At 42.9% G+C, this 14,149-nt stretch overlaps 1 protein-coding gene across 2 annotated transcripts in view; it reads left to right on the top strand.

The window, feature by feature from the left end:
• Positions 1-14,149, top strand: part of GPAT2 (glycerol-3-phosphate acyltransferase 2, mitochondrial) — a 128,612-nt gene that overhangs the window by 66,532 nt on the left and 47,931 nt on the right. For both annotated transcript variants that reach the window (XM_068274838.1, XM_068274839.1), the window contains exon 13: positions 2,785-2,885. In XM_068274838.1, coding sequence (XP_068130939.1) covers positions 2,785-2,885 — 101 coding nt within the window. The remainder of the gene's footprint in view (positions 1-2,784; positions 2,886-14,149) is intronic.

Here is a 14,149-nt window from a genome sequence, read left to right as displayed (position 1 = left end):
GCCCTGCCCCACGCGCGTCTGTCAGCGCGTATCTCCGCCTCTCCTCCGCCCCTCTCAGTCTTCCTTCACTGAGAGGGGCGGGGGAGAGGCGGTGATGCGCGGCTGATAGACGCGAATGGAGGCAGGGCTGCAGCCGTTAGCCCTGCCTCCAGGAGCGACCAAGCCTGCGACCAAGTGTCGCAGTGGGGGGTTTAGGGGTGAAGGGACCCCCGTTTAGCGGCGCGTATGCGGCGGTTTAGCAGGGGCACACGTGCCCCTGCTAACTATGAGCTCTGAAGCGAGATTTATTCTCGCTTCAGAGTCTCTTTAAAGACAAATTGTGCTCTAGCCACTTCTCTACATATTTGGGTCATACAATTGGAGCTGGGGTGCGTGGGAGTTACCCCTGTGGAGCGTGCAACGTTTGCCCTTTCATGAGTGGCCAATCAAGGATCCACAACACTTCTCAGTCTAGGACTTATGAGCTTAACCATTACATAAATTGCCGTACTCAAGGAGTTGTTTATGTATTAAAATGTAATTGCCCCAAACTTTATGTGGGACAAACTAAAAATGCCTTAAAGGTGAGAATACAATAACATGTCCAAAATCCGACTGGCAGAGAGGGATCGTAGAGAGGGTCATAAATTGACCTCAGTTGCGGCCCATTTCCTAGATTACCATGCAGGCTCCTATAGTCAATTGAAAGTATTTGGCCTGGAGCACATCAAAATCACCAGTAGGCGGGGAGATATTGTTTCTAAATTATTACAAAAAGAAGCTAGGTGGATATATTGCTTGGAGTCTATGTCCCCTTCAGGGCTGAATGAGGAGATTGACTATTCAGGGTTTATTCAATAATATGCTCAATATATGTTTTCTGTATTTCAGATCATACTTTAAGGGGTACCATTGTGTATATATGATTCATGTGGATGTATGTTATGGACTCCTGTTACCTATCTAGATTACTATGGACGTATGGACTATCCCGCCTTTCTGAACAGTTTGGACTCTTTTTTTCAATCATTTTTGCACATACGACGTGTTTTTGCATATTTTGCGCCGCTGTTCTGTTCTCTTATTGGACAAGCATACCTGCATGGGGAATTTGCTTTTATGTCTGTGTGGCTCTGTACGTCGTGGTATTACATGTGATATTTTTTCATGTGGATTATCTAACAGTGCCCCTCTGATGAGATTTTGCTTCGCAGAGGGCTACTGTTTCTTTCTAGATGATATAATTAATTGTCTGTACCTCTTGATTGTACATGCTGATTATGGCCCTTATCATGTCTATAGATGGATATATGTATCTTTCTATATGAGTTATGTGTACAATATTGTTTTATTGCTTGTTTATTTGTGGGCGCTATACTTTGAGGAATTATGATTATGACCATGTCATGTTTTGTATATATTGGTATTTGTATATGATCTCTTTCCGTATCTATATACTTACTTCCTCCTTTTTGCGCTCCAGCGTGGCTTTCTTCTCATTTCCGGGGTTCTTTCCATGGGCTGTTACGATTTCCTGATACCTACTTCCTCCTTGTGCGCTCCAGCGTGGCTCTCCTCGATCTCCCCCGGCCACCGTCCAGTCCTTCCTCCATTGTGACGTCACAGGTGATGCGCCGATCCGGCGCTCTCACGTGACTGGCGTCCCTCCGATACTTAAACAGCGCTAATGCGCTGTGACAGCACGGAGATTCCCTCGCTCTCTTTGAAAAAGCGGCGTGACGGCCGCGGAACCGGTGCAGAAGTCCACCGAGGGCTCCCATCCTCACTTCCACTCTCCTTGGGTCCTTTGTTACCGGCTAAGTATACTCCCTGATTCACTTCACTGCATGCTTTACCTATGGTCTGTCACGTTAAAATTCAGCACTTTGGTTATATGGTTATTGCCATTTTTACTGTGTAATGCATATTATATTCTCAGATTTATGTTCACTATTGCACTTTAACATATATACGTGTTATACATGTTCACAGCTATTTGGAGTACTGAACCCGGGTTCATAGGTGCTAGAGTGCTCAAATATTTAGCACCCTACACCGTTTTTGATTGAATTGCTATTCAAGGTTTCATTGCTTTATCTATATGACCCAGCACATATCATCATTATGGATAGTATCTAGAATACATGTGGAAGATTAGGTTGGTCATTTTTTTTAGATGTTTTTACTCATTTGTATATCGGAATTATGTATATTGAAATGAAATGTTTATGATATTTTTGATACTTCATTGAAGTGTGTTGCTGTTCTTGTGAGCTTTCTAGTACTTTTTTTGAATGCTGTTCTGCTAAAAAACAATTGTGGTAGTACAATGCTGTAAATAATCTTAATAATTTTAGACAAAAGAAGAAATGCTGGGTTTTATACCACTTTAAGATGATAATTAAAGGGAACCTGAGGTGAGAAGGGTAATGGAGGCTGACCTATTTATTCCCTTTTAAACAATGCACGTTGCCTTGCTGTCCTCCTTATGCTGGATCCCTAATACTTTTAGCCAGAGACCCTAAACAAGCATGCAGATCAGGTGCTCTGACTCAAATCTGACTGGATTAGTCACGTACTTGTTTCAGGGTTGTGATTCAGACTACCATTGCCAGAAGATCAACAGGATTGGCAGGTAAACAAATAAGGCAACCAGCATATTACTCTTACCTCAGGTTCCCTTTAAAGCTTAGCTGTGAGGTAAAATGTCTTATGAATAGTATATATGGCTGCCACCTCTTTCAATGTGTGGAACTGAGTCTTCTGTTTTCTGGAGTGTCTGCTTTAACATGTTCTCTTTATCAGGAAGAAGATGTATGATGAGATGGCCCTGGCAGGAATCCCAGATAGCCCAGACCTCTATGAACAGACCTTAGTGAATGGCTTCATTATGCATTCTCTCAGAGGTAACCAGAAGGCGATTCAATTTGCTCGCAGAATTGTAGATATTTTAAAAATAATTCAGGTTTCTTTTGCCTCCCCCCGTCTGTTTCTTGATTAAATAGAAATTATGTTAAGGACAAAATGGCATTTTCAAATCTAACAAAGGTTTTCATTTTCCTTCTTAATGTTGTAATGTTCAATAAATGTACTTTGTAAATAAGGAAAGCCGTGGGCAAGGGAAAGGACGAGGGTGGCAGCACGGCGAAAACATCAATAATAAAGCAGTGAAAAGGATCCTTAAAAAAAGGCTTCTATGGAAATCTGCCTCCGATCACTACAGGTCTCCGTTTTTCTGCTTGCTTAATTAAAAAAATGGCTGTGTTAGTTTGTAAGCGGATGAAGGAAAATTGCCTGTAATGTCCTTAACAGCCAGGCAGGGGTTACTCGTCATTTTCTACTCTATAAAAAGTAAGAGGCGCAAATCTGCTCTTCCCCCTGGTTCCCCTCTATCCTTAAAGGTCTTTATCTACTTGCTGCCATCTGCTTAAAAAAGTGGACCGCTCCTGTGTTGCCGATTGCAACAGCACTGCGATTAACATGTACCATACATCGCGGTGCTAATCTTCCATTAGCGCGTTTTGATTTTTCCACAAATGCAATCGCTGGCCTGCACAATTTTTGTTGGGATTGCGCACTGTTCCCGATGGAAAATGAAGGTTGCACGATCGCATTGCAGTGAGATTTTGCGTACGATTGTGCTTCATAGTGGAAAAGAAGCCCATGTGCAAGGGCCCCTCACATGGACAAAGACTAAATGTTTGTGATTGTTATGGATTCTGTAAAAAATAATTCTAAGTAGTGTGATAAAGAATTATAAAATCTTCCTATTTTTGACAGGAAGTGGGGAAATCTCTGAATGAAATACATGGACCACATCAATCCTTTTTTTTTTTTTTCCCTTTTGTGGTGGATGGGGGGGGGGGGAGGTATTACAAGTACTATCTACTTTCTTTAGCTGTTTAGGGCCCGTCATAGGTTAAAACTACACCACACTTCTGGCTGCCTAAGCCTGATGTGGTGGCGTAGTTTTAACCTCCTCCTGTCCAGATGGCGTGAAAATAAGTCTCTGCACTTTCCTCCCTACAAAATCTTAGATAACACTGTTTATTTATCTCTGATAACATCACTGCAGAGTTGTAAAGTAATGACAGCAAACCTCTCTCCTCCTCCCAGGGAATTTAATGGCAGAGTTAATTAGTAAACAAGTGTAAAATACAGATTCCAGTAACAGACAGTAGCAGATTGTATACATTTCTTAGTTGTTACATCTAACACATTATCAAAACAAAATGAACTGTTTAAATAGACAGGTGAGGGATAGACAAATTAAATGTGTTGATTAAATTACAATAGTACTGTTTACATAAAAGCTATAATGTATGAAAATTGATAACTTTATAATTTTTTTGCTTTTTTCCTTATTTTCCTTATAAAATGCATAGAAAAAGAGGTAATTACTAAAAACAAATATCAGCCACAAAAAGCCTAATTTGTTCTGAAAAAACAATATACAGGTAGTCCCTGACTTACGAAAGCTCCGACTTACGAATGACCCACCGACTTGTAGGTTTTGAGAAAATCGATTTTTAAAAAAATCTAAGAAAAAATGGCTTTTAAACTTTTATAAGCAGGTACAGAGGGCAGAGATGATACAGAGGGGGACACTGGAGGCACAGGGGGGCACAGAGGGAGGTACAGGGGACAGAGATGGCACAGTGTTCCGACTTATGAACAGATTCAGGTTAAGAACGAACCTACAGTCCCTATCTTGTTCGTTAATCGAGGACTACCTGTATAGATCATTTAGTTGTGATAATTATTTATAAAGTCATTGCCAAAGTAATCAGAGCTGAGCTGAACTGTGATAATTAATAGGGTAGAGAAGTGGTTAAGCCAACGGCTTCCGTGCACGGGACACGATTATTTGTCCTCGCTGGCACAGAACTGAGTTCTGTAAATTGCCAGGAACTTTTTTCATTGGCTTCTGACCACCTGATCACTGTGAGCCAATCACAGTGACCAGGAAGTATTGAAATGAAAAAGAGGCTTTGGTCTTAAATGAGTTAAGGATTAGTTCATACTGCAAAACACAATTGCTAAGCGCTTAGTGCTTGTGATTTTGCAATGCAATTTCCAGAGCGATTTTTAAAGGACTGTGCATTTTCCCCACGTTCCTTTAACCCCCATTGTGCGGTTGTTCTTCCTCCACCCTAATGGCAGGTTGCATCATTGCTGTAGTGAACCTCCAAGATCCCCACTGAATTACACAGTCCAATCGCTAACCTCACTCGCGGGGCAGGGGGGTGGGGGGAGATGTCGGCTGGGCATGGGTGATCGGAAAATAAGATTGGAAAGAGTTACTATAGTGCTATAGTATAAGCTATAAGCTATGCGGGTGTGTGTGCGAGTGTGTGTGATATGCAGAGAGATCTGCCTGCAGCCAAAGACATAAAGCTTTAGCTCTGCAGCAAGTGAGAATAACAGTAATACAACAATTATTCTGCCCTGTTAAGCAGAATCCAGACATAGCCTGTGTATATAATGATCCTATTACCAATTCTAGCACGCATATAGCACTGACATATTATCCAGCACGTTACAGAGTACATAGAACAATTCACCTCACTTACTGTCCCTGAGAGGAGCCCACAGTCTAATATCCCTACTACAGTCTAGGGTCAATATGGAAGGAATCCAACTAATTTATGAGTATGTTCTGGGATGGATTCATTAAAAGCTGGCACCATATATTGCATAATGAACGATTACAGGGCTAAAGAGATTAACAGCGACGTTTCACATTACCCATTCTCAAGCCATCTCAAAGCCCCTAATGTGACCAATCTCATAACATTCCTTATATTACATGCTACATGGTTTTGTTATACAAGGAATGTTATGAGATTGGTCACATTAGGGGCTTTAAGATAGTGTGAGAAAGGAGATCTCTCTCTGAAACACCACTTTTAACCTTTTTTACTCTGTTATTCTTTGTTATGTAATAAAAAGCACTTCCATTGCTTGGATAGCGCTTGCGTTTTTGAATATGTATTGATTCCCATCAGCGCACGGAGATGCCACAGCACATCCTACTTACGTTTTTTTCCGGCGGTGTGCATCATCAAATCCTTTTTCATATGTTATGAGATGTGGGAGAAAATAAGAAACCTCTGAGGAAACCCCATAAAGTGTGAGGAGAGCATATAAACTATTTTAGAGCTACCATTTTAGCCTTATAGTTGCTGTATTTCCCCTGTATGCCACCTAACATTCCTATAACTGATATGGTTTATGTTTTCACCACTGCAATTGACGGCTTATTTCCAAGCATTAGAGATGGTCAATGAGATGTAAAGTATTATGGCTTTCATGCACATTTCATGCAAACTGTATACATCTCGGAATTGGACCAAGCATATTAACCACATAGAAATCTAGACAATATATTTATGCTTCACGGGAGGGACTGTTCCTGTTCCAGGGGTGTAGATATATACGTCTCCCACCCCGATATCCCGCGAGCGTTCTCATTGCCATCCATTAGTAGACAGATCAGTCACCTATCTAAGGGCCTGTGATCAGTGATTACTGGCATCAATGAGATGCTGATGGTCATTGACCAAAGTGAAAGTAAAGCATACAAGCGTTACTTCCTGTAAGGTGTATGCAGTAAACAGAACACACTAGGAATAAAGTGGTGGTGGTGGGGGGAGACATCTATTGGCCAAATAATAAAATTACACCTACACACATACCATTAACCACCCCAGCGTTTTGATTTTTTGCAGAGCTCGGCCGCGGGAGGTTTTTTTCACCTATTTTTTTTTCTATCATGTAGCTAGCCTAGTGCTAGCTACATGATTCCCCCATCCCTGCGCTATCCCTCCCACCCCTCCGATTGTCACCGGCGATCGTACCTACCAGGAAATCCCACTCTGAACGGGATTTCCTGTTAGGGCTTCCCTGGCGACATTCGGAATGACGTCATCGATGTGATGACATCGGGGGAGTCCCGATCCACCCCATAGTGCAGCCTGGCGGTGATTGGCCAGGTTGGGCTAAGGGTCTGGGGGGCACTCTTTTTAGCGGCAGAGCGGCGGCGATCGAATTAAACACGCAGCTAGCAAAGAGCTAGCTGCGTGTTTTAAGAAAAAATTTTGTAAAAAACGATCCACCAGGGGCTGAGATATCCAGCCTGGTGGTAATGGACGATCTGAGCTCGTCATTACCGCCAAGGTGGTTAAATACAAATCCCCTCCCATAGTTACCAAAAGAAAACACAAAATATAAAAAAGTAACAATTAATAAAAAAAAAAAATACATAGATCCTTACTTTAGGGATTCAACTCTTTTAATATGTATGTCATGAGGGTACATTACTGTTATTTTGCAAATAAGGACTTGTAATTAGTGATGGACTTAAAACTGAAAAAATACACCTTTTATTTCGAAGTAAAATATTGTGTCGCCGTACGTTGGGATAGGGACATAATTTAAACAGTGTAATACCTGGGACAAATTGTCAAATAAAATATGTGGGTTTAAATTACAGTAGCATGTATTATTTTAAAACTATAATGGCCAAAAACAGAGAAATAATTATGCTTTTTCAACTTTTCTTATTATTCCCGTTAAAATGAATTTAGAATAAAATAATTATATTGCAAGATATGTAATAATTCTTAGCAAAATGTTCCACCCAAAGAAAGCTTGATTGGTGGCAAAAATAAAAAAAGTTCTAGATCTTTTCGTTGTGATAAAGTTATTGCCATATTAAAGGGAGGAGCTCTGTAAGGTGAAAATTGCTCTGGTCCATAAGGGGTAAAACCTCTCAGTGGTAAACTGGTTAACTTCATGCCAGTTATGATTGGCCCAGTTTCAGGCCTGTTGCGCTAAGCAATTTTACCGCAACAGACTGCTAATGAAATTAAAGTCTACAGAGACTTTCATACTTAGTGTGATGTGACGGAAGTACTCAAATCGCCGCAATCCCAACGCAAGGTCAACAGTGTTTTACCAGGTGATCTGTGCCTACCGCAGAAAGTATGCCATTATAATGCAAAGGAACCAGTGCAGTGCAAAGCAACCAGTGCAGTCTATGGAAATTGAGACAGGTAAAATGGGCTCAGCCATAGATTTAACTGTGAATTACAGCTATAGCGGCGCAGGTAATTTGGGTGCTGGTATAAGACAGAGCCCAAATTGTGAAAAAAAAAACTGCAGTTCAGCCCCGAACAATAGCTGGCAGCCAAATTGCATCTTACCCCTGAGTCCTTCGCAGTCTGGAGGGGGAATAGTAATTTACGCCACTGGTAAATTTGCAATAGCAGGGTAAGCGTTTTCGGCTTCACCTTGCGCCCAAATTTCCTGACGCCCTTTTTACATGAATGCTTGTGAACTAAGGTAGATCGCCTAAGCCAACAGAGCCAAGGTGATTGAGATCCACCATAAAACATCAGGAGAAGGAGGTCAGGTTTGTTTTGTTCTCACTTCGAGTTAGTTTTCAAGTATACAGGTGTCCCTCAGGAAAAATAATGCATGTTCATGCTACATTTTTCCATTGTTTGTGGAAATGGACTGTTTGTGTGTCATTTTTGCAATATTGTATTACTGGATGCTGTTGGGAAGCCAGTGCTATAATAACATAGAAATCCTCCTCACCTGTTGTCAGCAGAACAGCTTTGCATAGTCATCACTGCTGAATACTGCAGCACACTGAGCCCATCTGCACCTGTTACTGTAAACACCCTCTAAGGTTCAGTGCAGGTTGTTCTATAGGAATAAATGTTGGCTTATGTATATTTGATTCTGATGCTTTCTGGTAGTAGGAGGTCACTGACGAGCTCTCTTTCCGGTTTGTTTTGTTGTATTGCTGGCTTATTAGAACAATGCTCAGACCTGGAACCCACTAGGAATCACTGCAGCACTGTGCCATTCCCGGCGCTGTAAACTGTACCACGCTTTGCGATTCATTTTATAAAACTTTATTATATGTACCCGGTGTCCTCCTTCTGCCCGTAGCCCCGCCCCCTAAAGGAAGAGGTCATAGGTGCTGCATACATGTATACATTGCAGCGGCGGGAGTTTCGTGTCGCCGCTCGTTCGCAATTCGGCCGCCGTATCACCGCGCACCCGACCAACCAACCTCGGCCCGACATTTTCCAACATGTGCGATCGACTGTGCGGCCAATTTCTGTCCCGAAATGTTGGTCGGGCATGCACTTGGCAGCACCAATTTTCATCCAATTCGATTATAATAATCGAATTGGATGGTCGATTGGTTGGTTGGTCGCCTAGTGTATGGCCCCCTTTAGAAGTGCAGGGAAAAGATAAGAGTTCAGTAGTTCAATATTTGTCTGTATAGGAGCTGAAAAAAACATAACCAAACTGTGGTCATTCACTGTAAAGGTAGATTCTAACTCTTAACTATAAAATAATACAAAGGGTTTATGATAGATGTTATAGATGCAATTATCTTCATTTATAATTTGTCAATGCTATCATTAGTGGCTCACTACCTCATCTGCTATCCCCTGTGTCTCCTCCCTTACTGTCTCCATGCCACTACCCTCTAAATCAGTGGTTCTCAAACTAAGGCCCGCGGGCCAAATGTGGCCCCCTGGGGCTTTTTTACCGGCCCCTCCCACACAAAATGTATTACTTATAGATGCTGTCAGCTATATCTTTAAATATTGTTGGTACCCATATGGAATAGCAGTGCTGGCACCACCCATCCACATGGAAGCCAGAAAGCAATAATTTGCTGGTTTCCATTCAAATTCCACATCAGGTGACATTGCTGTCCAATTGGACTGAAGATTGTCACCTGGGTTTGCTTCACTGTCTGGCCCGCAAAGACTTATACATCATTTTATATATATACTCCGGCCCCCCAGCAGTCTGAAGTATGTTGACCCGGCCCTCGATCCAAAATGTTTGGGTACCCCTGCTCTGAATTGTAACCTTGCAAGGGCGGGGACCTCCTCCTAGTGTTTATTGTTTCTGCTGTAATTTATCATATGAACATGTACCAGCATTGGTGATGTTGCAATCCACACATCAACTATAAATGTATTTATATGTGTGTTGCTGGATGCCCTGATTGTACAGAGTTTTTAATGGGTCTTGTATCTATCCTCCCCACTATCTGTTTTGTGCTATATACAGCGCTATGGAAGATATTGATGCTCTATAAATAATGAAAAATAATAAGTTCAGGCTGAATTTCACGTTCCTGTATTGAGAAATACTAGTCAGTGCTTCTGAATTTCTGCCTCTGTGCACCTGCATTTCAGCACTGACAGTTATTCCTTACACGCAGAAAAACAGGCGGTACTGATGCGGGATTCCAGGCACACAGGTGATAAAACTAACTGACTGCAGGAAATGTGTTCTTCAGTACAGGAACTTGTGAAATTCGGCCAAAAACATCCAAACCGCAACGCTATTGCTAGCAATTTAGCTGTCATGTGCATTGTTTGACTTCACTGCTTACTGATTATGTGATCTGGTTCTGAAATACGGCCGGTACTTCTGACTGCTTGTTTTGAGTGATTTATGTATGAAGAGCAGAGCCAGGAGGCTAGCCACTTAGGCTGGGCTCACAGTGGGAGTTGCGTTGTGTTCCCTGTAAAAACCGCAACGCAACAGAGGGGAGAAGTCGCATTGCACATTATGCAAGCGTAATAGCGAGTGTGGATCACATACAGTAAAGCATGCAGTAAATGAAAAGTATGCTTCACTACCACTGTTAATACGCCCGATATGCGGTAATGCACTGTGTTGTGATACCGTAGTCCGTTGAATCGCATTGCAGCGGATGCAGTGTGAACCTTGCATAGACTTACTAGTGTAATGCGATTTTGTGCATTAAAATGCTTTTGTTATATCGCACCGCAATGCCCCACTGTGATCTTAACGTGTACCAGAGACTGTACACACTCTATACTTACCTGGGGCTTCCTCCAGCCCCATGAGGTGTGTAGGCTCCCTCACCATCCTCCCCGGCCGTTCTGTTCTCCCGTAGCCACCGCCGGTATTGCTATCAGTCGGGGCCAGTCGTCCTTTTCTGTGCAAGTGTGGCCCGGCCAGAGTGCGCGTCCAGGCTGCGCATGCACGGAAGAGGACTGACACCGATACCGGCGGCTACTATGGGAGAGTGGAGAGGCCGGGGGTGATGGTGAGGTGGCCCACGCATCTCATGGTGCTGGAATAAGCCCCAGGTAAGTATAAATATTGCAGTGTCAACTGTCTCAGGTTCAAATAAGTCTGTCATATCTGTCATACCAGGTGTACTGTAAGAGCCCTTTACCACTAGGCTCGTTTCGGTCTGAATCTGATCTCGTCCGTTTTGCAAATCGCTACAGCACCTCGATTAACATGCAAGTCCCGGTGCTTATTTTTCACTAGTGGATTTCGATTTTTCCTGAATAGAAATCGCAGGCTTGCTGCATTTTTGGTGCGTTAGTGCTGCTATATTTTGGAAAGAAGAGCAGGAAAAATCACAAAACAACCTTCGATTTTCCCCACGATTTGGCTATTCACATTATTTTCCTTACATTTTTTTTTTCTCCAAATGGAAATCACAAGCGCAGATGGACACAATAGACAGATTTTCATCAGATTTGGTCAAATAAATCTGCATACTTGGCGTGCAAGATTCAACCTGAATATATACAGGTAGCCCCCAACTTATGAACCCCTCACTTACAAACGACCTGCCGATACAAACGGCATGGATTCTGTGGGAACAAGTCAAAAACATTTTTTTTTTCAAATTGGACTTGTAGTTTTTAAGAAAATCGATGTAAAAAATTCAAAGAAAAAAATGAATTTTAAACTTGTGTAAGCGGGTACAGGGGTCCGAGGTGACACAGAGGGGGACACTGGAGGTACAGGGGACAGAGATTGCACAGTGTTCTCACTTAAGAACAGATTTGGGTTAAGAACAAACCTACAGTCCCTATCTCGTTCGTTAACCGGGGACTACATGTATTGTTAGACTTTATTAAGAATCCTTTCCTGTTTTTATATTGGTATATGATCCCCACAGTACAGTTCTGTAACAGGCGGTCCTTGCTTGCTGACTGTAGGTTGCCTGTTGATGTGAAAATTTCTCATTTGGCGACACGGGCCCATATGCAACTCATTTTTTCTCAAAGTGCTGAAAAATTTATTTAAAAATAAGATGAAAAATGACTTCCTAGGAGATAAGTCAGGAGAAAAAGGGAATTGCATATGGGCCCAGGACCTGTATTGAGCTTCATATTTAGCTCATGCATGGATATAGCCCATGTAGTCACTCTGAAGGTGCTGGAAAATCTTATCTGGTAATAATGATTCTCAGCTGTCTTCATTTCCTGCAACATAAGCACCAGATTATGCTCTAGCCATTTGATTGCCTTGTGACGTTTTATTTAGTTTACTTTCCAGCATCCAGCAGAGTATGATGGCCCCCAGGGTTCATTCACTCAACCACCTTCAGCCAGAGAACTGTCTTGGAAGCATTACTCATAGAACGCTATGGTAATGCTGCGGTCACATGGGCAGCTGTTAGTTGTATTTGGTTAGTGATGCATTTACACAGCGCTTGAAAACATTACAATGCAATGTTTCAGGGGCAGCAAATGCTTAGAAAACACTGGTTCAATATCTTGACGTTTTTTTCCCCCTGGTGCTGCGATCACAAGAAGTAAGCCAAATAAAAATCAGACAGACCCCTCAAAAATGTTAACTAATCTGTTTTTCAAGAGGCACCTAGAGAATGCACGAAATTATTCAGGATACCCAATTTTACATTATCCTGGTTTCTCCATCAGAAACACTTCCTATTTATACGTGTATGTAACCCCACGCTTGCAGTGATGTTTAGCCTAGGCTGTTTAGCTATACAGCCAATCTGGGAAACCAGGTGTCTTTTCTACTCACTTCAGAACAAACATTCTGCAGTGATGCACCTTCCAGCAGTAAGGATGTTGCCGCCTGTGTTAACTGTGATTGAAGGTTTAGGACTATTTCAAATGCGTGTTTTCCTGTCATGAAAATGCCTGTGATGAAAATTCACAAAGGCAAATGTGGGCAGACTTACAAAGCTGTTGTTTGTAACATTTCTGAGGTAGCAGACACTTCAGGGGAGAAAATGTGTTGAAGTTACCTGGGGCTTCTTACCTGGGGCTGGTCCAAGTGCTTCCGGTCAGCAGCGGCGACCCCCTGAAAAGCTGGGCAATCGGCAGCTACTGCGCATGTGTGGCCTCGAGCCATGCGCACCCAGTTAGCACTCCCATAGGCGTGCATGCGCAGTAACAAGTTTGGCGTTTGCTTCTGGCCCACGGGAGCGCGATGAGGTAGCGCATGGTCGGCCAGCTTAGCGAGGATCGCCCGCTGCTGGCCGAAGGGACTTGGACCGGCGTTGTGGGCACAGCAGGACTCCAGGGGGCTGAAAGAAGCCCCAGTTAAGTTCATTTTTTTTATCACACTTTATACTTCCTTTAAATCATGTTGATGAAATAGTTTGATGTAGGCCTGAAAGATAAATCAAATTTAAACTGAAATCGCGATCACCAAGATCGCAATTTCGGAATCGTCAAAGCGGCGATTATCTCGATCACGTCATTTCCACATGGGGAAGTTTGAAGAAGCAGCTTCAAACTTCCCCAAAGTCCCGGCGCTTGCGGCCCGCAGCGTTGGAGATACCTTCCACACGAGTCCAACGCTGTCCGTCCTCTCTTGCCATGTGCCAGCTCTTGTGCTTGGCAAAACTACAGGTTCCTGTATGTTACATGACATACAGGAAGTATTCCGTGCATTAGAGCCTGCAGGAGGCGAAGTGGTTAGACGGGCATCGCTGGACTTTTGTTGGAAGCTATGTCCAGAACTGATGCAGCTTGGGGGACAGAGGAGGCACAGAGAGAGACAGAGTGGGCACAGAGAGAGACAGAGGAGGCACAGAGAGAAACAAAGGGGGCAAGAGAGAGACCCAGAGGTGGCATAAAGAGGCAAAGGGGGCACAAAGAGAGACAAGGTGACAGAGGGGGAACGAGCAGGCACAGACAGGGCACAAAGCTTGATTTGAAGAAAATCGTGAATCAATTCGAAATCACAATTTCAGACAGAAATCGCTCAGTTCGGGCCTAGTTTGATGGTTGATGGCCTCTAGAAGGTCCTGGATCTTGTAATCCACTAACTCTTACAGCTCTCTAGTGCTGCAGCTGGTGGTATATAGAGAACG

Source organism: Hyperolius riggenbachi, chromosome 3 (assembly GCF_040937935.1).
Source record: "Hyperolius riggenbachi isolate aHypRig1 chromosome 3, aHypRig1.pri, whole genome shotgun sequence".
Classification (NCBI taxonomy): domain Eukaryota; kingdom Metazoa; phylum Chordata; class Amphibia; order Anura; family Hyperoliidae; genus Hyperolius; species Hyperolius riggenbachi.
Note: the sequence above shows the minus strand (reverse complement) of the source record. Positions and strands in the feature narration are given on the sequence as shown.